At 42.0% G+C, this 26,508-nt stretch overlaps 2 protein-coding genes across 2 annotated transcripts in view; both read right to left on the minus strand.

Moving 5' to 3' along the window:
- Positions 1–12,003, minus strand: part of dner (delta/notch-like EGF repeat containing) — a 42,789-nt gene extending 30,786 nt beyond the window's left edge. The window contains exon 1 of the mRNA XM_034548438.1: positions 11,530–12,003. Coding sequence (XP_034404329.1) covers positions 11,530–11,868 — 339 coding nt within the window. The 5' untranslated portion in view covers positions 11,869–12,003. The remainder of the gene's footprint in view (positions 1–11,529) is intronic.
- A 3,091-nt stretch (positions 12,004–15,094) lies between these two features.
- On the minus strand, positions 15,095–26,093 carry trip12 (thyroid hormone receptor interactor 12). Its single transcript, XM_034547957.1, has 26 exons — positions 25,942–26,093; positions 25,457–25,610; positions 24,741–24,969; positions 24,438–24,556; positions 23,621–23,828; positions 23,215–23,315; positions 22,611–22,785; positions 22,337–22,478; positions 21,961–22,152; positions 21,691–21,842; positions 21,409–21,566; positions 21,148–21,221; positions 20,808–21,007; positions 20,251–20,378; positions 19,753–19,904; positions 19,498–19,640; positions 19,192–19,348; positions 18,951–19,049; positions 18,691–18,805; positions 18,228–18,382; positions 17,808–17,972; positions 17,423–17,587; positions 17,221–17,334; positions 16,391–16,485; positions 16,155–16,258; positions 15,095–15,585 (listed from the first exon to the last, which is right to left on the minus strand). The coding sequence occupies exons 1-26, from the start codon at positions 26,089–26,091 to the stop codon at positions 15,389–15,391; spliced, it is 3,843 nt and encodes a 1,280-aa protein (XP_034403848.1). The 5' UTR covers positions 26,092–26,093; the 3' UTR covers positions 15,095–15,388.
- Positions 26,094–26,508: the final 415 nt, after the last annotated feature.

Genomic DNA, 26,508 nt, shown 5'->3' on the forward strand with positions numbered 1-26,508 from the left:
TATTTTTTACAGAATATGCTTTTGTTTCCAGTTAAAAACACATAAATGAGGTAATGCATTTTTATTCATAGCACTGTATCATCCCTCATCACTTGGCTTCGCTGACAGGCAGGTTAATGTGGGCCAGAGCCAATGGCAACAACCAAACAACTAAATGTGCTGTTAGCTCTAAACCAGTCTCCCAAAAAGGCAAAAAACAACAACAAACAATGCCTCTAAGTCTCTGTACACATCACACGTCTCACTGGTGTGACAGTTTACTGACACCCTGGAAATCTCATTAACTGCACTTTGTCCTGCGTAGGTCTTTGACATGAGTTTAATATCCGTACACTTTGTGGGACTACATCCCCTCATGAGGAATGGTAAAGCTTTTAACTATACAGACAAGTAATGAGCGTAAGGACAGCAGATTGGTGCTCTATAACTTACCATCCATACATAATGTGGACATGTCAATCAGAGTCATGGTTACAGTCTATCACCCGTAGTTGTGGATGAAAAATGCGTAGAATAACATATCTCTCAGTTGTGGTCTGACTGTGGACAAATGCGCGTATGTGTGTGTGTGTATATATATATATATATATATATATATATATATATATATATATATATATATATATATATATATATATATATCACTCATACATTATATATCAAGGACATTGCAGCTATAACTCCATTAGGTCAGCAGCTGTATTTTCACTCTGAAGCCTTTTCTAAAACATTAAATCAGACGCAGACTCTGCCGTGCAACACAGAACACTTAATGATTTGGATGGAAGCCCTCCTCCTGGCTTTTAAGCTGTCTCTCTCTATGACATACTGTTTCATCATTACTTTCTGCATACAAAGTTACTTCCCCCTGTGATCCGACTTACTGAGGCGCAGGAGCATTAGTTATGACGCATTATAGTGGATATAGAGTAACAGGTTTGGATATGGGTTGTGTGTCCAAAGGGTGAATTATTCTGTATAAATATATATTTATTTTGTATCTCTTTCTGCAGTAGAACAGAACAAACAATATAATCCAAAACCACTGTGGGCAAGTGCAGGACCAAAAGTCAGCAATGAAAATATAAATAAAAAGTTTGGGACTGTAGCTCTCTTGCATTTTAATTTAATAGCACATCCACTAGTGACACAGACTTGGTTATCTCAAAAGAGACACCATCTTTAAATACACGCGCTCTGGTCACATGATAATACCGGAGAACCATACAACCCACACATAACCAGTTACATATGTGTATCAAAAAAGCACATAAATAAATTATAATATATGTATAAAGAATATGGGCAAGAACCTCACAGCTCATGAGAACAGCATCTTACCTTCTAAATATAAATCATATCTATTTATATTTATTCATGTTCTTGTGTCGGCCTACGTAGTTCTCTTACACGCTTGGCACACGGGAAAAGTAGACATTGCCAGATCCTACACACTAGACCTTTAAGGGAGTTGCCATTGTTAAAAAACCCTATACAATAAAATAGTCTCTCTCTCTCTCTCTCTCTACCCACAGCTGGTACAGATGGATGTCATTCTGCGGTGATCTATGAGCTCTCTCTTCGCTCTGACCTACATACACAGAAGGTTCCTTGCAAAACAAGATATCCACCGTATGGAAAAAAAGTGAAACCTACTGTTGACACAATTAATCGGGCACCGGCACAAAAGTAAAAGAGTTTCTGGAACTAAATCAAAGGTACAAGCTGACTTGAGGCTTTTGTCGCTGTTGAAAATGTTTCAGGTCACATTACTTTTTTTTTTTTAAATAAGTGTGTAGCAGATGTGAAAATAAAAGCTTAATAATCTCAGGCTGGGTCTGGAGGTGGTGAAGTGGAACATCCTGTTCCCATTGTGACCTGAAAATCTGTAAATGATCACCATTCATTTGACTTGAAATTGGTTACCAGCATGAGAAACTAGATTGTACGAACGATGTCGAACGTCCTGCGACTACGCAGCGTGCTTCATGTGGGTCACATGATTGGTTCTTTGTGAATTAAAAAGGAAGTAAATTACATTTTCTGCTCTGTGTTATTGTACTCTACCCCGATTGATCTTTTGGCTCTCCTCGTCATTGCTCTGTTGCTATGGCGACCCACGAAGAGGAAAGGGGGCATAACAATGAAAACTGGTACTCATGGTGGGAGGCGACCACTGGACATGCATCATCGCTGTCCTCCCACCGGCTCGGTCCCCGAAGAGGGAGAAAATGATTTTAGAAGCCACAACAGAGAAGACAGAGAAGATGTTTCTTTGGAGGAGCTCCAAATCTTCTGCCACACCGCCTACGTGAACATGTTCGAATGACTGAAGGAGAGAGAGGGATGACGGGAAGGATGTTCTGAATCGACAATAACAAATAGGATTCGGGGGATTTTTTTTTTTCCTGAACAGAGTTGTGTTCAGTTTATCTTATAAAGAATGTGAGGTTGACCAATGTGTCAGCTATGTGTTGATATTGTAAAAAAAATTGATGCCATTGTTCCCTAAAGCTTATTTTACAGGATATCGTTGCCATTAACGATAAAATCCCATTAAAAAAACGAATTATTTTCAGAAGCAGATTTACACACAGTTATATTAGTGGGTGTTTACAGCAACACATTGAAACACGTCAGTATATAGTTAGACCTGTTGCATTATTATGATTCAGTTCACTTACTTGAGCTCAATATCTTTCAAAACACACATAGCACGTAGTGATGAATTAAAGCTTAGTTTTGAAAGGTTTCACTGCTTTTATGAAATGCAGTGAAACTGCATTTGAAAGAAGCCGAAAAACAGGGCAATTGTTGTGTAAAACCCCCATTGATGAACAGCGATTGGCTGCTGTTCACTGAGGTTTGATGTGATCAGAGCGGAGCGGTTGGAACCAGGATCCATTCCTCTCCCCCAAAACTCAAACTCGAATGAAAAGCACATCACTGCTCACCAGTTAGCTGCACACGACGCAGAAGGTTTTTAAAATCCCATCAGAAACACTTATTGCTTTTACACAGACAGATTTGTGTCAAAACTGAAGACAGCTTGGGTTCAGAAAATCTATAATGTCTCATTTTACATAACGGGGAATCTGGATAGAGAAAACATGAATGTTCTGTACAATCTCTCCTCCGGCTTTAACAGATATGAAGTTTGAGTTTTTAAGACTATATTGATGTGCCTGAAACTATATAGCAAACTTTACAACCATGTATTTTGTGTTTTATTTGATTATTGACTTTGATGTTCGTAGCGCAACACAACTAATAGTGCTTCTTAAAATAAACAATTAAAGGGAAACTTCTTATTTATGTCAGACTGAATATTGACTTTTTGTCGATACATTTCCAGCATAATCCCCAATGGACAGACACATGTTCAGTCTTTCCCATCAACTGGTAGACAGGCCCAGCTGCTAATGCGTGCTAATCTCTGTGCTCCTCTCTCTGGTGGAGATGCCCTGCTGGTCCTGAAGGGATTTTGGGGGATTTAGCTGGCATCCATTGTATGCAGCTAAGCGAAGATGTTCACACACACACACACACACACACACACACACACACACACACACGCACACACACGCACACACACACACACACACACACACACACACACACACACACACACACACACACACACACACACACACACACTCACACACACACACACACACGCTGGCTCATCTCCCAGTTGGCTTCATTAAATAACATACTGTCACATCAACTTAACTGACACGTTGTGCGTGAGGAGACAGCAGGAGTCAGTTCTCCATCTGGTACTGAGTCACCGTCTTTTGGAGGGAAGACGGGGAACAGAGCCGAGGATGATACACACACTCTGCTGCCAGCCCCTCTTCTAAACACACACACACACACATACACACACACACACACACACACACACACACACATGGATGTGTGTTTTCCTCCAACCCCAAAGCTTTAACCATGACCTATCATGGAGGGCAAACAGGCTCCAATGGGGGGACAGACCACCTCCGAGTCCGTCCCGTCCTGCAAAGTTCTCTTCTACTTGTTTTTGATTCTGACGAGGCATTTAAGTTAAAGTCTGAAGAGGAGGTCATTACTGTGCATTGTCTTGTATGATAAGAATTACTTTATTTATATAGTGCCTTTCAAAAACAATATTATAAAGTGATTGAATGTGATAAAAAAATAATTAAGATCAAGATCAAAATCATTGAAATGGAGAAAATACATAGTACAAAGTAATCAGAATTAAGTGCTCAAAGCTCCAGACTCACTACATCCTGGTGAGTTTGGTCCAAACACTGAAGACATGACACCACGTGTGTTTATGAGCAGTTCTGTGTGTAAAAATGGGATTCAACACAAACCAAAAACAACATTTGAGTACAGGAGGGAACAGCTGAGAATGAACAGGACACACTAAAGGAATATGAACATGACTCATCTACTTGTGTATTTTTGCATCAATAAATACCATATTTGTTTGTTATACTAGGCTTTATTAGTATGAATCCAATATTTGGTGCTATGGATACAACTAATAGGGATCCAAATAAACAAAAGCGTGGTTTGTATATATAAATTCATTCAGTATCAAATTCAGGTTGAATTTCAAATTTGCTTTATCTAATGAATTAAAATGTTATATTTTCTTTGAGGCCATAGACTATTGTGTACTCGATGTGATATCAGTCGAGGAGATTTATTTTGCTCTGACAACCCCATCATGTCATCTTTGCCCCGACCAATCAGGAGCGAGTGATGTCTCCATTCTGTCCAAGCAGTTTTTAACTGAAACTGCTACAATTCAGTAACCAAGCTGTCAGTATGAACAGCATCATAAACTGTAACGCCATATGACAGCAGGCAGACATTACTCCACGATATCTTGACATAACAAATTCTTTGTGAATATGCTCAGAAAATGGTGGCAATGCAAAGAGGGGTGAGATTATGTAATAGAGAAGAAGAACAAAAACAAGTTAATAGAAAAGGCCTATACAAGTCCTGGTATGCATGTGTACATGCACTATATGAACACACATACTTAAAGATACCTGAATACAGAGAACCGGGAACAGCAGGCAAGGTCACAGGAAACAAAACAAACAGAAATGAAACAACGAAAGACAAAAGGGAGCACAGAGAGCACAGAGACCACGCACACACAGACACACACACACACACACACACACCACCCTCCTGACACACGCACTCATTATGTTGACAGCAACAACAACAACGAGACTAATCATTAGGAAGCGGCAGTACGATGAAGGTGTCATAGCAGAGGTTTATTATGGGGGTGAACTGCTGCTGAGTTCGAGCTGCTCTGCCCTTTTTTTACATTATCCTGCGAGTGGTGACACAACGCGCTGCTCGATTAAGGATATAAATAGCAATGAGGGCAGACAAAAAGCAATAAAAAACACCTAAACTAAACCACTGGGAGAAATGTAATGACTTCTACGCTCTCCAGGACAGAGAGAGTGAAGTTTCACCTCAATAACACAAAGGTAAGAGGCCTGTTGAGGGGCACGCTGCAGGTGTGTGATATCCTGCTTGAGAAATGCAGCAACTGATTGGCCCGTATTAAGGAAACAAGAAAACAACGAAGCAGAGAGGAAACATCACTGTAGTTGGGAAGATATTATTATTTTTAAATTGTTGCCTTCAAAATGAAATCTGTGCTGTTCTGTTACCAGTTGTCTTGTGAATATTATTAATGCTGTCAACTGCCTTATGGTTAGATGATGCATGTGGCAATTTAGGCAGTGGTGGAAGTACGCAGATCTTTTACTTGAGTAAAAGTAGCAACACCACAGTGTAACAAGTACTCTGTTACAAGCAAGTGCAATCTAACTTTAGTCAAAGTAAATAGACAAAAAAATATTAGCATACTTAAAGTATCAGAACTTAAAATACTTATTATGCAGAATGGCTCTTTTTTGGAATCATGTTTTTCATATTATTGGACTTTAATCATTGATTATTAGATTAATATCACTTTAATGAGGCTGCACGGTGGTGGAGTGGCTAGCACTGTCCTCACAGCAAGAGGGTTTACATGTTCTCCTTGTGGCAGCGTGGGTTCCCCACCGGGTTCTCCGGCTTCCTCCCATAGTCCAAAGCCTTGTGATAAACTGGCGACCTCTCCAGGGTGAACCCTGCCTTCGCCCAATGTCAGCTAACCCTAAATAAGTGGTTTGGATAATGGAATGGAAGGGAATGAATTTAATGATTTTAAGAAAAGTCAGGGGGACCATGAATGTCTGAAGGCTTCTTCAATCCATCCAATAGTTATTAAGAGATTTCAATCTGGACCAAAATGGTGGACCGACTGTCCAACACCTCGAGAACCTCTCTGCTTAACTCAACATCGAATCCAGATTGCAAATGCTACAGGCTCACCACGTCAAATACAAAGGGAAAGCAAATCTAATATTTACTTTCACCTGTCATAATGGACCCAATGAGTGACTGTAGCGATCAATACGCAGAGCATGAGCACTTGGTGTTGAGCGCCTCATGTCCTCTGCAGACCATCACCTCTCTCATCCATATGCATCAGGCCTCGCTCACCCATCGTACCGCCACCTCAGCCCGAGCTTCCCACAGATCAAAAGGCCAGGTGATGTGTGATATGGAAATAACCAAAGTGATTGGCCACAGGCCCTCGTGCTCAAAGGCAGCACAAACATCTAAGGACATCAGCATGAATAGTGATAGCTCCGTGATAATAGCTCAAAGGACTCTGGCTGATTGGTAGCTGCTGTATCAAAGTGACATCCTCGCTTTCATCAAACCATCTGTAACTGATTACATGTGGACGTAAAATCATCGCAAATGATGCAATAGTTTGCAACTTATTTAACAGCAGTTTTCCAAGTTGACCGTGAAAACCGCGACAATTTACTGGCAAAATTTGAATGGCTTTTTGTTTTTGCTGTAAAAAGTTTTTTAAGACACTTGATGAGCTTTTCACTGGCTAAAAACTATGCACACACATATCTTGTGATGTAAACAAGAAACAGTTACCATCACACTGCACAGATTGATCCCACATCCATTCCTGAGGCTGCAAATTCAAACAAACATGTTAAGCCCAACAAAACATTCGGTCAGTTTTGTTGTGGGGTGCAATAAACATTGCAGACTCTGGGAGCTGATAGTGTAGCTTTGTTTGGTTCCTAATATACAAACAGTGAATTAATTTCAGTAGTGCAAAGTGTTTTAAGTAAGAGATACAGAAATGAATGAATTGGCAGAAAGTTAATCAGGAGCAAATTTGATTAATCCCAAAGTCAATTCATGACTCTCTGGTTCCAGGGTCTTAAATGGGAGGATTTGCTGCTTTTCTCTGTTTTGTATTTTTTAACAATATGAACGAATGATGCAAATAATAATTTGTTACCGCCCTTTCATAATTAATTAGAAAACTATTACTTTTGAGAAAGCACCAGCCCGGGCATTATGGATGATCATCTGAACATGGAACACTTTTGAGTTCAACTAAAGTACTTTCCTCTATAGCTTAGCCTTAGAGGATATGAGAATCCAATCATGCACACACACACACACACACACACACACATATATATATATATATATATATATATATATATATATATATATATATATATATATATATATATATATATATATATATATATATATCCTCTGACTAACAAGGCAGGGATATCAAAGAGACCAAAAGCTGATGATGAGCTCTGAGTTCCTCTTAATTGGATGCGGCTCAGGCTGTTTCTGTTGCAGCAGAGTGAATAGCCCTGGGAGACAAGAGCTGACCACCACTACACACACGCGCACGCACGCACGCACACACACACGCACGCACACACACGCACACGCACGCACACGCACACACACACACACACACTCCCTTTTCTCAAACTGACAATGTTATGTAGTTCTAGCTCTTCGGTAAGGTGGTGCATCGTATGTCAACATACTGTCACTTTAAACATGTGAAACTGTATGTTTTCCAAGTCAGCACCCCATCTTCTCAAGATATAAACATTGATCCTACAGATGATGACACAGATATATTTGACAAATAAGGCAACACGCTTCAAGGAATAGTACAACATTTTGGGAAATACACACTTTGTTTGTTGTCTCAAGTGAAATGGACCCAGATTAGAGTTCATTTAGCTCAACGTGGACAGGAAGAAACAGCTCGTCTGGTTCTGTCCAAAGGTCACAAAATCTGCCAACACGCACTTCAGAAACTCATTTATTAAGACGTTACAGCTTTTTTGTTGCAAATAAAAAGTTTAAAGTTATTATTAACAAGACACAACATTCTTACGTCTGTTCCTTAAATATGAAGCTTGGACTTCCTAACTGAGACTATTTCTGAAGGTCACTGCTCCAGGCCGAGGAATATTCCCACAAATAAACCCTTGTAAGACGGTATCTTGATATTTTTATGAGATAAGATGTGTTCATTATAGCTTTGAAATGCTGGCTAGCAGCTTTTGTTGTCTTTGGACAGAGGCAGGCTAGCTGAGCTAACCAGCTGCTGACTGTAGCTTCATATTTGCCGGGAAAGGTCTAACTCTCTAAACATCAAACTACCCCTTGAAGGTGTTCTTACACCGGTCAGTGGTGGTAGGAAACAACGTATAGGATGCTTATAAAGCAGCGGAACAGAGACACTTGTGAGTGAGACCGCACTTATACGTGTCGATGGAACACGTGATAAGCTGACATCCAAAAATCATCAAGGATCAAACAGCCTCCAGTCCATCACAGCTCCGACATGCTCACATGTGAGAGCTTAATAAGTTGAGGCAGAACCGCCGGCTGCAGAAACAGCTACATTTAGGGTGGGGACATTTTTTGTGGACCAACCGACTGACAAAGCACGCTACAAATAATAAAACACGCATTCCCGTGTTCAAAATGCTGGGGCTGTAAACCTAACTAATTCTGCTCCGATCCACTGCTTTCATGTAACCGAGTGGCTCGGCAGCCCAGTGAGGGCGTCCTGGACTTGTTTGATGACAGATGGCTGTTCTGCCACAGCACATTGTGTTGTAGAGCAAGTTACCAAATCCATCAGGGCGCACAACAGGCCTTTCAATAATGAATAAGCCCACGGCTGAGAAGCTAATGACTGAGAAAGGCAGCTTACAGGCCGCAATCCAGAAAAAGTGCAGGATTTTATTAAAACTCGGCGAGTTTAACGAGTAGAGCGGTTTTGTTTTCCCCGTGGTGCCTTCTGTTGTGGTTTGCAGCAGCTGCTTTGACACATTTAAAACACAGCAAGTCACAAAGCAGGATTAGCAATTAAGCCAGAAAATGTCCAACGTGATATCCTGAAATCAACAGGCATTAGTTTTAATCCTTTCCCGACAATTCAAGTTTAGTTTTACAGATTCTGCTTGGTTTCTTGCTCTAATCCTGTGTATGGCGCCCCAGGTTTGACACAGAATGTGAAAAAGAAAGGAGAAGGCAGCGGAGGGAGAGCACATCAACGGCCTTTCTTCACCAAGGCCCCAAACCAGGACTTTACTCTCCTCAAGACTGAATTCTCCTCCTTCCTTCACTGCCATCTCTTTGGTTGAGATGGCATCATCTGTAGGATCGTCCTTCCTCACTGGACCATCTGTGTTGTGACGCATGCAGAGGCAACCAGCACAGCGCTCTGCCAATCAGGTCATTTACCAAATCTCACTTGACTGCTGCTCCAGTTTCCATGGAGAAGAAACAAACCAGCAGGAGGACAGCGAGGTGAAATCAATGATTCTCCTCCAGCCCATGGCTTTGGGCCGCTTCCAGACCTGAAATTTGACGCATTAGAGGAATAAAGCTGGCGGAGTAGTTGTTGTCTCAGGATTTTACAGCAGAAGGGAATAGTAGGCAAGGTGGTAAGAGAGAGATGTTTATTTTTCCCACTCTTACCATAAAACAATAAGAACATTGTGGACATGCCTCAGCTCAGGCTGTGTGACAACATCGTCCTTTGAACAGAGTGCAGTGAAGTGAAGCAGCTGCAGACACGAAACCAGGACATGCAAGGAGGCAGTGATGAGGCCCCTGCTGATGCTCCACTAAATGGCTTCAACACAACGCCTGCACAGCACCAGCAGGCTCACCTGTGCACGCCTTCCATCCACTCTACGCATATCCACATGTAAACACGAGGGGGGGTATGGCTGCCACCTGTTGGCGATGGTGCTAAAGTTCAGCAGTCACCTTGCCGTTTCCCTTCGTGATGCTGCAGCAGACTCGCTGCTGGCGGATGCTCAGCTTCACCCCAGCATGACTCATACCTATTGAGCCTAATGCTACCAAGGCTGAGCCACAGTCCATCTGTTGTAAGACTCAAAGGAATGACGAACAGGTTTATGTGGAGATCAAAACAGCAGTCAAATCTACATTTTGCAGACTTCCATCCAAAGAAAGGGTTTATTAAAAGATTTTGTAAAGCAAATCTAAACACGATGAAGGCTGCGAGGAGCAGTTGATAGCTAAGAAAAGAAGAAGCTTGTAAGTGGATCTTTGATGCTCGAATCTATTTTGATTTGTTTTGCATTAGGCTGATGATGAGCTGATATTCAACTGATGATATCATACAGAGTGGTTTTAAGAGTCAGAATTGCTGAAGCGCTTTAACCACACGGACATAATAACTTGTGAGATGTCGTGGAACAGAAAAGCACTTATTCACGACTGTCCAGATGCTCCAATTAATGAATGCAGTGTGGAGACGGCTCCTTTGGCCTCATCCCACATGTTAACGGATTCACCCATCATTTTTTTATCAATCATTATCAATCATTGAAAATATGAGAGGTTACATGAGGGTTACATTCACCATTACCTCAGGATTTACTGTAACTTTGCACTTCTTTGGTTTGCACAGATGTGAAAACAAAACTTGGTAACATTAAACAGCTCACACGGTATATACTAACACACACACACACACAATTATCTGTGTTTTACTCGCATCTCACTGCTGCTGCTCTTCCCTCCTGTTGCCACAGCAACGCAGCACTCGTCTCCGTGTCTCAGTGACAGCACATTATAGCTTTATAAAAAACATCCGAGAACAGCAGAGCAAGAACGCACTCACACATGCCATCATCTACTGTGCATGCAAATCAAAACACACATAGGGTGATGCAGGTTTATCTCTCTCTCTCTCTCTCACACACCATCCAAGTTGAACCCCTTGAGATGATGATAATGAATAAAGAATGATAATGACTCCCAGTGACTCTAAAAAGACAAAAAAAGAAACACAAATTCCTTTCAGAATACAAATAATGGCCAAATGCAGCTCTTTATTCTTTGCTCTATAAAGCAATTAACGCATGGAACAACCCTTCCATCTGCTCCTTCACAGACTACTACTCCAAGCTCATTCAGTAGCTGTCCTCTCAAGCGAAAACCAAACTAAAGTAGGAGATCTCTCTCTGTCACTCACTCACTCTCTTTAACATACACTCACACACGGTATTAATCCTGTGTCGATGCCATTCAACTGAAACGTGTCCATACCTCACAGTTGCGTCCGGTGAAGCCCTGGCTGCACGTACAAGTGTACTCCCAGGTGTCCTCTGGCCTGCCAGCGGATGGCAGGGCCAGGCAGAACCCCCCATTGAGGCAGGGTCTTCCCTCGCAGGGGTCCGGACGAGGTGTGGCCTGGGTCGGGGTGGGCTCGGCTGGGGCCGGGGTGTCCGGGGCCAGCTGGAAGGCAGAGGGGACGGCCCCGATGCTGCTGCTGCTGCTGCTGCTCAGGAGCAGGAGGAGGAGAAGCAGGGGGGGCGTGAAGCTCCGTACGAACTGTGCGGGACGGCAGCAGGGGGCCGCTGGCACACTGCACACACTCATCCTCATACTCTGGTTTCTTTCCTTCTTCTTGTGCTTGTTGCCTCCTCTTTACTCAGAGCCGAGAGAGAGGAGGAGGAGGAGACTGGTATAGGATGTGGAGCCTCAGCTGTGCGCAGGCAGGATGACTGAGAGCAGACTGACGGTGTGGAGGCTGAGGGAGAGAAAGTGGAAGCAAAAGGAGAAGGGGAGGGCTCTATTTTGTCTCCGAGTCACAGTGACGAAGATAGCTGACGACACTACACCCCCCCCCCCCCCCACACACACACACACACACTCACACTCCTTCCTGGTTTCTGTGTGAGAGTAGCAGGGGAGCTCTGCACTCTCCTCATTTTCAGTCTTATCATCTGTAACCTCTCCTTGGAGTCGGGCTTTCAAGGTGGGAGGGAGGAGGCTAGTTGAGGAAGACAGAGGAGGAGGAGGAGGAGTTGGTGGTGGTGTTGGTGTTAGTGGAGAAAATCAACATCAGCTTTGCCATAAGATTAGCTTCTTTTCATCAATAACAGGTGGTATTACCACAAGGGAGATGATGCACTCCAAGTCTGATAATAGCAGAATGATGCTCACGGTTGTTCAAAACCAAAATGTCCCAAATCATTCATAAAACAATTCCCATAAAAGCAGAGTGCGTATGGACGTTGCAGTCCTTAAGGTCAGAGATCATCAGCATTCATTCACCAAGGTATTATCACGTGATGACCGAGGTGGGGAGAGAACATCTTGGAAAGTTGAAAGTAGCATATTTATGTATATGTTTTCATATATATATATATTTTCAGGGATCAGCTGACTTTATGGCCGTAAATTCAGGACAAAGACGTCGTTGTGATTCTGTTTTGGGGTGGATTTTTATTATTATTGCATAACAGGGCTTTTTAAAGGACACTGAACTTAAACATTTTTAGGAACAGTCATCGGAAGCGTAGTCGTCCCGTAACTACAAGGTAGCCGGTTCAATCCCCGCTCTCCCCATAGTTGCATGTCAAAGTGTCCTTGAGCAAGACACTGAACCCCAAGTTGCTCCCCGGGCGCTTCACTGCAGTTTACTGCTCCTTCATTACTAAGGATGGATCAAATGCAGAGAACAATTTCCCCACGAGGATCAAAAAAAGTGTACAGTTGTTTATTAAATTTCTATTTCTTAGTTTGAGACAAGTGGCATGAATTGAGCTATCTGGATTTAGAACAGAAACCCAAACTCGGGTTGTGGAGACCAACAGAGTTGCATTATGTGAGGTACAGAAAGGGATTCGGAGGTTTTTAAACTGTATTTAAAGTGTAGGTCTTTTTAGAAACAATGGAAGACACCCACTTGATTTCATTAACTCGAGACTAACGACAGCTGGTTTACATTTTCAATCAACTGGAATATTTTGCTCAAAACAAGGACTGTGGATTCTGTCGCTCATCTCTTCTACAAACATGTTAAGAAAAGCATCTCTTGATTACAGCAATTAAAACCTATTTTAATGTACACATTAGCATCACACTATTGAAACACTGAGCCTAACTTTGAACAAGGGACTTGACATCTGGATATTTGTTCTCAAAAGTCCCGACTTTTGTTTCATCCATTCATGATCAATATAAAGGCCTGGTGGTTGTTAATGAGATGTCGGCCTTACCCTCTGGCATCAACTTTCTCTATTTCGATAACGTGTCCTCCCAAGGTGCAATAAATCGGTCCCCTTACACCACTGCAGCCAGCTCATTGAACTGCAGCAGTCTGATGTGGGTCGAGCTCATCGCTTCACAGAATGTGGACCGTTCACACACTTAAGTTGAGGAAAAGAAGAATTATGTCAGTCTTAGAATTTCAATTTGGCTCTTCACAAGTTTTCAATAAAGTTGAATATTCTATTGAAATTTGATGCATCACTTTGTAGTTAACTGGTATTTCAACACCAACACACACGGTATGTCATTTTAAATCCAAGGCTAAGCTTTCTGTTGTTTCAGCGTTACAGTAACTGGAGTATAAAACCCTGAGACCTAAAGAGCAACATTCCAGGGGAGTCGAATAAATCACCTTCGTCACCTTCGCCATGGCCACTTGAGGACCAGAGTGCATTAAGATTTGCCTGAATCAACTGATTAATGATCAGCTTCAGAAGGACCCATTGAAAACTGTCCCCTATCTAAAAATGCTTAATCACCAGAGAAGAAGTCATAAAAAGCAACACGGTGCCACGATGGAGGGATAAATAAATGAACAAAGATGAGTCAAACAGTTACTTTATTTATGTTCAGGTAAAAACATGAACCTGATGCAGTAAATTATTGCAGATCTTAGAAACCAGCACATGAACGATTGGGCCAGGAGAACATACAGTGGCGCCCTCCCCTGGCCACAGACTGCAGGTGCACACCACGGTTTGTTCCAAGCCAGCAGTGCAAAGAAAATAATAATTATCAACTACAGCAAGAAATAAAGACAATATAGAAAATAAAAAAAAATAAAAAGGTAAAGCAGACATTCCCACCTTTAAACAGGGTGTGAAACTGCATATAAACTTTATTCCATAAATGAACTTGAAATGCTATCTGGCCATGAAACGATAAAATGAGACCAGCCAATTTTTTTTGCCCAGCTACATTATGTGTTGAGGGTTGCTCAGAGCTCGGTCTACCAAGATAACCCTACACATCAGGTAGGGCCCAACAGAAAGACACTAACTCTATCAAAATAAGAGCAAAACAAAATGTCAACACATTGGTTACAACTCTTTATTTGAGCTGAAGCTCTCTAGAATAAAGGAGGCCAGAACACAATCTCAACATGGGTAGAGGGGAGGGAAAAAAATAAAATATACGCTCATCACTACCCGCATTCAACCAACTGCAACTCTCTCGTTTTCCACAACTTGAAGCAAAGACACACAGGGGTGGGGGTGGGTGGGGGGGGGGCAAAGCAGAACCAAAATGCAACACACAAACTGGGGTCAATATAATACAGAACAAAATGCGAACAGACGAACTGAGGGGAAGAGACATGAGAACAAAGAGCTATTCTATCAAATGTGTAGAATGAGCAAAGTCTGCAAATTTGTCTGTACAAATGATCTTTGGAGCTAAAGTAAACCTAGCTTGCTCGATGGATCTCCCACCCCCCCCCCCCCACCCCCGCTCCCTGACACCTAGTGATGTTGTCCACCACTCTGGAGAGGAGACATCCCTTTTTTTAAATATCACATAGCAATGCAATTTAAAATGTCACCCAGATGTTTTCATCTTTTTTTTTAACATTACTCAACTACTGATATAAGTTTTACTCTCTCTCTTTTTTTATATTTTAAGTTCGGTGAGTCACGGAACACTTTTCCATTTGTTGTTTTATTTTTTTTATTTTTTTTGAGAGACCGGGGCAGCAAATATATATTTAAAGTCTTAATTTTTCTGCAAGCTGCTTTCTCTAACAAGAAGGCTGTACATGTAGCCTTGATGTATGTGGTTACAAAAAACTAAGAAGGAAGTCGTGATTTCATCAGTCGCTGTAAAAGGCATTTGAACGTGTGATGGGGAGAGATCAGGAAAGGTGGAAAGACTGCTGACCCTCGCGGGCTGCAATCAACAGTTTCTCTCGCATTATCTCGATGCTGGAGTAGTCAGGCAGCTTCAGGTAGTTGACACAGGTCATGACTGAGGGGAGGAAGTCATCCGGGTTCTCTGTTGACTCGAACGTCTTCCTCACAATTGTCAGAGGGGGATTCAGGCTCCGGAAACCTGAGACACAAGCGTCAGGTAAGAGAGACATGGCTTCACCTTATACAGTCATATAAACTCGTAACATATATTTTTGTTTTAGCCAATGCTAGATTATTGTAATTTAGAGGTCTCATTACCCGTAGACAGCCGTTTAGAGCTCTGACCTGCTTTGTAAAGTACAGCGATATGATGGTATAATATGGTTTTACAGCAATATAAAATAGATATTAGAGGGAATTATGACCTGTAACTTCCCAACACTAGCTCTAAGCAGCTTATAATACATAACTTGGAAATTACTGATTTAATTTAATATTTACTTTCATTAAAACATTTTTCGAGGGCATTAGTAGTACTGATTATTTGAATTGAGTGCTTTCATGCAAATAAACCCTATATGAGAATAACAAAGTAACAGGATAATGTGGAGACCTTTTTTTGTGTTTAACTGATGGTTTTAGTACATTTTCCATTTCCAACCAGTGAGATTTGGGCTCAGATCAGGCAAGTAAAACATCTCAGCTACTTGCCAAAAGGCTGAATAAGCTTAATACCAAGCCCCGAGTTGTGCTTGTGAGGGGACTCACCACCAACGGGCAGTCTGGGGCTTCCTGTGACAAACTGCAGGAAGAGTCTCTGCTGCTCGGCCTCAAAGCTGCTCAGCACCTCAAACAGGAACCGCACGGCACGGCTGCAAAAACATGGGAGGATGGACACAAACATTTGTCTTGACTAAAGTTTACTGATATAGACAAGAGTGAGTTATGTAGAGAGTCTGCACCCGTATTTAATGATGCTATTATCGATAAAGGTTACGTCTCACCTGTCATGTGTGTAGCCGTGGTCCGGTCGACAGCACTCCATCAACGTCTTGACGTCCCACGTCTCTGATTTACTGCCACACAGCAACTGGTCGAGCTACGGCAGCAAAGACAACGAGCAATTAAAGAGAAAGAAGGGACAATAAACATCAAGAAAAAGACTCAAACTTTGCCGAGACGAGAAATGCAACACTGTTTAAATTTGGATTTCATTTGTATGATTGCAATTATGCATGCTTAAATAAAATGCCCAGCCCCAACTGGCTTACAAGACAGCATCATTCAGAACAAGAGACCAGAAGTAGCAACATAAATAACTAATAATATTAAACAAATAAACCGTGGTGTGTTTTTTTTCCAAGCTGTAGAAACTAAGTTAGCCAATTGTTAAGCATTAAAATTAAATAGCATTACATTCGGTCATTGTCAGTGCACCAAAACATTTCTGGATTTTGAACAGACATTCTTATCTCATCATAATAAAAGGACAATACAGAAGAAAATGCAACTTAGTCTCAACTTTTCCATCCATCCATTTTCAATACCGCTTATCCTCATTAGGGTCGCGGGGGCGCTGGAGCCTATCCCAGCTGACATAGGGCGAAGGCATAGGTAGTCTCAACTTTTAATTCGCAAAATCAAAAATGGTTCCTCATTAACCAAGATAAACATTGTGGTTAAATACAACCAACTTGTGGACCAACCAATATTTCTATTGGATTTTGTGTGATTGTTCAAGAGTTCAAGAATGTAGCTGTAAATGTTGTTATTGACTGAATCACTGTCAATTGCTATAATGGACTGATGAATTAAAAACAGGATATGTGCTTACCTCCTCTGGATAGAAATATTGCAGGTGATGCAATGGGAAGACTGATTCAAACCCTTCTCTAAATGACTCAAATTGTCTGGACACTCCTTCATTTAGAGTCCAGTACACCACCAGCTGGAGGGAAAGAAAAGAAGAAAAAATATGAAGACAGACAAAGAGTATAAATCAGAGTGACCGTTGTAGAAAAAACTATTTCACATACCCTCAGGTACTCCTCCAGGTTGTAGATTGTGACTGGAAAGTCTTTGCCGCCCTTTTTCAGCTCAATGTTGGGGTATCCTGGAAGGGTGAAGTCCAAACTCAGGTCCTCCACTGAGCAGCCGTTCATGTTCAGGCTCTCCAGGGCCTGCTGTAGGGTCTCCCTTGTCTGTTACACACAAACAAACACTGGTTCACAAAGAGTCAGAGGGAAAACTAAGCCCCATGTCATGACTAGATGAGTGGATTTCATTTTGTGCTGCGTAAAAGACTACAATGGAGACGAATGATGGACTTTTAGAAGTAGATGCTTTCATGAAAACACCACCAGGAATCCCCAGGACCACACTCTGGTGCCAATGCACGAAGAACTCGGAGCTGTGCTTCACCTGTGATCGGTCCTGTTCCAACCTCTTCTTCTGGCGAATAATATCCTCCAAGTGCTGGATGGACTTCGCCACAGCGGGGTCAATGTTCACCAGGTCGTGGGAGCTTATGGACACCTCGTGCCGTAGCATCCACTTATAAAATGGCAGCCCCAGGGGCAGGTCCAACTAGGAAAAGGAGCGAATGGAAAGTAGTTCAGAAAGTCAGTTACAATAAAAAAAAAAAATACATGAAAAGCTATGCGATATTTCAAATATTGGTCCTTGACATCCAATACACGTTTCAGCATTTAAAAACATCAACAATGTATCTGACAGTCAGCATAAACCTTGAATATGCCCTATATTTCTTACTGCATTAATTTGCCACTGGCAGAAGAGCAGTCTGTTAAAAAACATAGAATAGAAAATAGAGGTCGTTACCAATCTGAAGTCCATAATGGCTTTGGCCATGAGCTTTCCTAAGAAACGGAACTTCATTTTGATTTTGGCTATGTGTGCTGGCTTGGTTGTCCTTCCGAAGGGAACAGCAAACAGCCCTTTGGAGCTGAACATGTACTTAGTTCCCTCTTGGCTTCCTGTTGGGGCAGAGACACAAGTATGGTCAGAGTAAAATCACTATATATTCACTTTCATAAAAGCATTTCAATCTACAGTTAGTGAAATCACATTTAGAGTGAAAAATGTCTAATCGTGGGCCCATTAGTGAGGACATTCCTGGAAAGAAATATTACAAACGTCTGACCAATCACATACCATCTCAAACACAAGATCAGTCCGGGACTAAATGTCACTGTGGAAGTGCGTCACGTTGCGAGTGAAGTCAAAGCTAACACGAACATTACAGGCTTTTCGTCATTCTGTCGGTGGGTCTGAAAATTTGTACCTTTAGGATTGGGCAGTGTGACCTCTTCGCCCCTCCACAGGCCGAGATCAGCCCGCTGGAGCTCCTGAGACACCAGAGCGTAGAACTCCAGAGTGGGGCCAAGTCCTGTGCCGACCTGGAGGAAGATAACAAAATTACAATCACTTAAAAAAAAAATATATATATATATATATATATATATATATATATATATTTTTTTTTTTAAACCTATGTTTATTGCGCTTAAGTGAAAGACATCATTCAGTTTTAACATAACATACCTCGTTCTCGTACTGAATCTCCAACATTGCCCTGGAGCTGCCGAGGTCCTGCATCACAGACTCGGCCTGTTTTAGCAGCTCGTCGCGGTTTATCGTCCTCTGCAAACACAAGACGTAAGAAATTAGGATTAAGCTAGAAAAAATGTTTATAGAGCTATACTTAAAAAAAAACAGAGGCACCAAAATGTTAACATTAATAAGAAAAGGTTCCCAACAATAATTTTTTTAAAAACATGGTTACCTTCTTCCTGTCAAGACGTGGTGCAACTCTGCTGTCCTGGGAATCTGATTGGTTGATCTCAGGGTTTGTGTCCAGCAAGCGCTGCATGGCTCTGTCGCGATCAAAGGCAGTTACATAGAATAACATCTGCCGGGTGTCAAAGGGGAAGAAGAACGGACTGTAGGGAGGGAGTGAGAGAGAGAGACTGTATGTGAGAACCCTGTCATTTCAGCCAAAAACCAACTAAAATTAAATTCTGCAGCAAAGATACAATACAGGCGACAACATTCTAATTCCTCCCTTTAGTCTTAAGTATGAAACATTTACCAGGTCTTTCCAAGCTCAATAAGCCAAGTGGGGATGTTCCCCGTCATGATGACCAGTGGGTCTTGGAGCTGACGGTTTGCTTTGGCTGTCAGCTTACTGTTAATGAACTCACTGGTAGGGATGATTTCCTTACACACAGCATTCTGCAAAACAACCAACATTATTATACATCTTCATGTTACTTGCACACACGCATAACAAAACCACCAACAAGTCACTGCCTTCCTCGTGTGACTCTTTAGGAAAGAGACTTACGTCAAACAAGTAGAACCAGTATCTACTGATGGAGTGCAGGACCCTCAGCAGCAGGTTGACCTCCAAAGAGGGGTCATCAAAGGTGATGGTCTCTGGAGGCTCTGAAGTGAGGTATGTCTCTAAGGGATTGACGACACTGGGACACACACCATCTGGAAGTGACGGGAATGAACAGTAGTCATGTGATGAAGCTGACTGCGTAGATTCAGACTTGTAAGAAACAAACGATGAGAAGCTGTGTGATCAAAACTTGCTTCTTCTGGTCACTCCACTGCTCTCTAATTTGTTGCAGTTAACAATAACCATAAACCCTGATAATGTGAATCCTTACTTGAACAATTCAGATACAACCGTTTATACACAGCTACGTAAAGGAGAGAAACAGAGTTTCTGTGTTGCCCAAATCTGCACAGGACCAGCAGCTGTATTTTCTCAGAGGTAGTTAGCAATGTTGAACCTAGTTTAAGAAATCCTTCACTGAGATATTTAAGATCTAACCATGCCACAGCTCGTCCTGCTTCTTGGCGTTGCGAGGGGAGGTTTTGGTGGGAGCAGTCTGGGCTCGACCCCTCTTTCCACCCACAGCGTCTTTAGTGCCATCCTCATCCTCTCTCACAGGCTTATACCTGTCAGGAAAAAAGAATGGAAGTTATGTCGCTGTATGCTTTGACGAGCATGTGACAAGACTCTTGGTATATGAATATTTCAAGGAATAAATGCACAACGGCCATCATTTCCGAGTCCAACTGTTGGCGAGTACATGTGTTAATCACCTACTGTGTAGTTCCCCTGCACTGTAGAGTCTATTTAAAAATACCTGGCAAATAAATCTGCATTGCAGGACACCACTAGTCTAGATGGTGAAAAACTGTTTCCATATTTCTGACCTTTCAAGGACTGGCTAATTACATTCATAAAACAAATCACAGAAAAGCATTGCTCTTTTGTGCATCAGTGAGGGTGAAGAAAGTTGGAAGACGCACAACAGACACATTTAAAAAAGGGAGAAGACATCTGCAAGGAAAAACAAGTATAACTTAAAAACAACATTTTACCATATTGTGTGCGTTTTGGTCCAGATGCCAGCTCGCCCAAGTGGGTTCGCCTCATCATCCGTCGACTCCCTTTCTTCCTCTGCTTGAAGACTGTACTGCCGCACAGCCTGGTATACAGTCATGTTGTAGGGTAACAGGTGGTCACCGATGTAGAATTGTAGTCTGTGACGCACACTCCCAGAGTTCAGGAACTGTGCCGCCTGAGTAACCAATGAAAAACATACATGATTTATTGATAATACTGAAGGGGTTTGCAGGATTTAGCTCTCAATACACAACACAGGATTGAGGGTGTATTTTTGACAAATATGCACTATTTGGCATCGACGGTGTCACATACCAGCGATTCATCGATTTCATCATCTGAACCATCGTCATCGCTGTCTTCATCCTCTTCTCTGATTCGGCCGTAACCTGTACAAACAAGATTTCAAGTCAGCAACGCAGCTAACGAAACACTGAATAACACATTTTAAGAACAGTTCAAAAGGAACACTTTTTGCATTTGAACAAGGTGGAGGAAAAACAGATGCCAAAGGAGAATTCCCAGTTGATGGTCTACATAAAGGGAGGCACATGGTAATCTACTACAGTCCCTCACCTCTGACAACAAGATATCGCTCAATGGCTTGCACCAGGGCCAGGGGGTCTATCTTCACAGGGCCGCCTTTCCACTGTTTGACGTTAGTGCAATCTGGGTGTCTCTGCAGCTGACACTTGAGCTGATGTGTGTTGAAGAACTTCAGTGCCTGAGAGCCCCTGGAAAGATGTATTTAAAAACACTTTAAATACAAATCAAACTATACAATTTCATAACTAATAATATATGTTTTTATTATAAAGTTAATGTGATCAAAAGATTAAAAAAATAAAAGCCACAGACCTGCTGCCATTGCCGTTGCCACTGGGGAAATCATGCACTTTGACAGGGAACTGCTCCATTTGGCTCAGGCAGCTGTTCATTTTGTGCACCATTGCCAGGTATGGGCCATTCTCTGTTGGGTCCAGACGACCAACAGACTCCATCCCATGAACCTTCAAACCAAACAAGAGGACAAAAAGAGATTACAATCAAATTCTGTATATCTGGACTGCAAAAGTCATAAAGTTATTTGACAAAGTGTAGTGCCTTGCACAGTTTCTAGTCTCTCACCGGACAGCTAGCAAACACATGGAGGAACCTCTTGAGCCGCACGTCACGGCTAAGCAAGTCCCTGTCGGTGTTGGAGGTCAGGTAGACCAGGAGCTGCTTCACCAGCCCACTGTGCTGGATCTCAAAAGACGACACATCAGATTCTGATACAATAGTGGAGATCTCCACCAGGCACTCCAAACCACCGTCAACCTGGGAAACAGGAACAAAACACATCAGATAAGTGTGTGTGAGTGCATCATTTTTAGTATCCATATCTCTCTCTCTCTCTGGGTTTCTCTTTCAGGTTCAACAATTTTAACAGGCTACATCTAAAAGAACAATACACATCCTTACGTTATTATCTTATGCTTGCTATGATCTCTGGATGTTTTACCTGCAGGTTGAGCTGCTCGGTGGCTGTGCAAAGTCTCTGGAGTACATTCAGTGCAGGGTTGCTGCCATCCACATTTTCAGAGTTGAAGTAGCGCTCCACAAACTTACTTGCCTGTTCTTTGATCCAGGCTTTTATTTTGTCTCTACAAACCCAAAAAGAATTCAACGATTACATACGGTAAACACATATTACTCCCAGAATCACTGGCACTTAACATTACAAGAAAAAGAGCACACAATTTGGATAACACTGGGGTGAAAACTCATCATCGTACCTGTTATTTGACATCGAGTCCTTGGGAGGTGCCCTTGCCAGGCCACTCACTCCCGCTGTGCGTGAGGGCTCAGAGTTGGAATTGTTGGTCTGGGCACCCAGCTTGCCCCACGTCTTGGGATTAAGACTGGCCAAGAAGGATGATTTTGGTGACTGAGTACTGGTAGGGCTCTTGGCTGTAAAGAACCCAACAAAGGTAGATTAGGAGGGTTATCCATGAGTTTAAAAAAAATATATACATCAATATTCACTAAATACAATTTCAATTCATGACCACTCGCATGTGCTTCAATGAATCCTTGATAAACCTGACCAAGTCAATCTATCACAAATTACTGAACAGCAACTAAATCTGCGTCAGTCCCATAGTTACAAAGTGATTGGTGCATCCCACACTGCTAGTACAGGTGTTCACCGGCTGATACTATCTACAGAGAAGTTCAGTGAAATAAAATATATAAAATATTGCAGATGTTTTAAAAAAAGAAAATACACAAAAAACACATACTGAACAAAATGGTATTCAATATGCCCTTTTCATGTCTCAAAGGGAGTTTATTGGGGATGTTTAAACAACACACATGGACAGGAACCCTTCAACTCACCCTGATTGTCTACTTTATCATCATCTCTTGGGGGAGAGTATTTGGGCCTCCTTGGCCCTCTTTTAGGAAGCCGTTTTCTCTTTAGGACATCACTTAACCGCCTTAATGGAGGAGAAAGTAATTACTACTATGCTCTTGGGGGGAATCAGTATACATTGAGCATATCAGACATGTGTATTTATTAAGCATGCATGCAATTAACCATATTCAATTGAACTTGTGGAGCTAATTGTCAGGCACCAAATTATTTTAAAACAGTTTTTGGGTGATTCAACACACATGAAAATGCAATTTGTGTTAATGAGGATAGTTTCCAGGGTGGCACTAGTACTGTAGCCTGTATTAGAAACACATTTATTTTTAGTCTAAACAGACACACCAAAGCCACACGTGGCCACACACTCACCCCTGTGGGCTGAGGTCCAGTGAGTCGTCCATGCTGTGCTGGAAGCTGGGTGAGCCCAGATCAGGAGTTGCATTATTAGCCGATGTGGTGGATGCAGTGCTGATGGTGGTCGTGCACAAACTAGCAGTACCACTAGGGCAAGCCTTTGGGGGACTAGTGACTAAAAAGCTCTCAGATTCTGACAAGTTCTTCACCTGGTGCATCACACCTGGGAGAGAAAGGAGAGAGACGGAAATTGTCGAAATCCTTCAAAAACCACACAGCAGAAAAATGCACTGTAAAGGAAATGCAAAGGAAAACATTGGCAGCACCGCATTTTACTGCCAAAATAAAATGTTAACAAACTGAGGGACATTTAGCCTAATGGACTGGAATGGAAGCATTAGATGGGGGGGACTTTCTTTTATTTACTGTGGAATGGGATCAGGGTGGCATTAACGTTCGCCACGGGCAAATAATCTCTGTTCGGCAAGGGGAACACCTCATGTAGAAATCCGATCAGGGTAAATAAAAAATAAATGTGATCTTAATAAGGGATGTCCCGATTGATTGGCTGGCAAGAATGATCAGCTGACATTCAGGAATAAATATGTGCTCAGGAGATCGACATTAATGTTGTCTTGTCGCTGATCTCTGATGATGCTACATAGGGAACAAGATGGTAGAAAGTGAGCGAGTTAATGTCATCTGTTCAGTGTTTGCTTTAGGATGGAGTTGTAGCAGCGGAGGCGAGTCTTCAGCATTTTTTAAAAGCATGTTTGCCATGTATCTGTCATGTAGAGGATAGGCATTGAGTTTAAATATGATTATATGCTACCTTCTCTTCTGAAATAGACACTGAAGACATCAGGCAGCTTCTGCATGAGGATCTCAGCCATCTGAAGAGAACCCACTACAATCTTCAGGTCCTGGCTGGACAGCATGGAGGCAATGTGACTGTAGAAATAAAAGTAACATTTTTTATTAAAATTACTTTCAACCTTAAAGATTGTCACCAGTAAATCCCTGCTGTCTCAGAAATACTACACTGTTCTTTAACGTTAACTTCATTTACGACAACCTTTGAGCTGGTGGTTTTAAATCAATGTTAAAAGTAGTCCACCACCCAGTGAACTGATACCTGGACACAGCATGGTTCCTCAGCACATCCTTCAGCAGCTCTGCATCAGCAAAGTAGATGATCCTGAGGATGGCTCTAAGGCACTTGTGTCTGACAGCAGGGCCAGCCGATGAACTGTACACCTCATACAAGACCCCAAACAGAGTTTTGATAAAGCACTTTGCCAGCTCTGGGTCCTCCTTCATCAACTGTGCTCGTGCATCCTCTCGACGAACCTCCTGGTGACTCCCTGGAGATAGACAGTGAACCGGTCAGGTTAATTTCCTCGACCGCACAGCGATTGCCACTCAATGGAGAAGCTGTGCTATACACATGCAGACCGTTGTAAAAAAACACAGCAGCTTGCTGTTGACTACCATCTCTGCTTTAACAAAGAAAAAACAGACCATTTCTCACACAGATAAGTTGATGTTAATGTGGCAAGAATCTGGTGACAAAATCCAACTGACTTGCACGCAGTAATTATAGATTTACCTGATCATAAAATGATAACTAATAACAGTAATTCACAATGAATTCTCTTTTCCAATTTTTTTGCCATGAAACTGGGTCACTGTTGTGCCGATTACAGCTGCCATCCTACTCAGAGCTGTAGGCTAACAAACATTTAAGACATCAGGCCCCGTCATTGAGTGTTTCTGGTTCTTCTTATTTTATGACATAATGCTATGTACCGTCATCTTCATACAAATGTTATTTGAAAAGATCTGCATTACCTGTACCAGGGTTGGCAAGAGGATTGGGTTTCCTCTGGATACCACGTGCTGTTCCTGTGTCTTCATTAATCTGCTGCATAGAGTTAAAGTCAATTGTGTACACACGGCCCAGGGTTGACAAGCTGATCTCATCCTCCCCGTTCTGGTGTGCTGTCTGCAGGGCAAGATAATCACCACCCAACATCAGTTTTCCATACGGGGAAGCCCCAAATATTTGTGTGTTTGAATGTATTGAGAGGATGACGCACTGTTAGTCTGAATGTTGTCAAGTACTGTGATGCAACATTTTAATAGATTAAATCCATTATTCATCCTTCAGATAATTAACTTGTGTGATGAGGTCCAGAATGACTGACCAGAAAATATTATAATATTAAAATACTGATGATTGAGATACATTTCACACTATATATTTATATATCCAGCAATAATGATTTGATATCATTCATTTTCAATAATACAGAATGTGGGTGATGCACTCATACCTCAATAATGCGGCTGTCAATGCGGTTGTAAGGATGCCAAAGTCCACGATCATCCCTCCACTGCCAGATCGCTCCCTCTGTCGTCTGGGCACTGCCCTTCTTCAGCATTACATCAACTGCAAAGATGCCCTCTCTAGGCAGGCAGGGCATCAGCTCACTGGAAGAAGAAGGGTGGTTTGAGAAAAATACAACATTTTGTCTAATTCAGTTTACCTATTAAGGTAAATTAGTTTTTTCTTAAACTGAAAATACAATTATTATTGTAAAATGACTACTGTGGCAAAACAAGTGCATCTGTGGTGGAGGTCTGGGAGAAACAGTTGTAGCACTGTTGTAACCCCAAAGTCAGTGTGGCAGAGTGATTTTATACAGTTTCTGTAAATTGCGAAAGCAAAGTCTTGTCAGAAGTCAATTATTAGAAATGTCTAATTCAGTAAACACCTTTTTTCCCTGCTGCCAGTACAACTTACAGTGGAGTGCCCCCAAATCCCAAAAATGACAATATTTTTGGTTTATTGCATGATCTTAACCCATTCCATACTGAAAAGAAGTCAGGCAAATAGATGT

The sequence above is a fragment of the Cyclopterus lumpus genome, chromosome 13 (genome assembly GCF_009769545.1).
Source record: "Cyclopterus lumpus isolate fCycLum1 chromosome 13, fCycLum1.pri, whole genome shotgun sequence".
Classification (NCBI taxonomy): Eukaryota; Metazoa; Chordata; class Actinopteri; order Perciformes; family Cyclopteridae; genus Cyclopterus; species Cyclopterus lumpus.

Excerpts from the sequence above, each read along its gene's own strand:
- trip12 (XM_034547957.1), bottom strand. The coding sequence starts at position 26,091 with ATGCCCTGCCTGCCTAGAGAGGGCATCTTTGCAGTTGATGTAATGCTG. Across the intron at positions 23,316-23,620 it reads CTGGACCTCAGCCCACAGGG|GCGGTTAAGTGATGTCCTAA; the intron begins GTGAGTGTGTGG and ends TCCTCCATTAAG. Across the intron at positions 19,349-19,497 it reads ATTGAGCTTGGAAAGACCTG|TCCGTTCTTCTTCCCCTTTG; the intron begins GTAAATGTTTCA and ends CCCTCCCTACAG.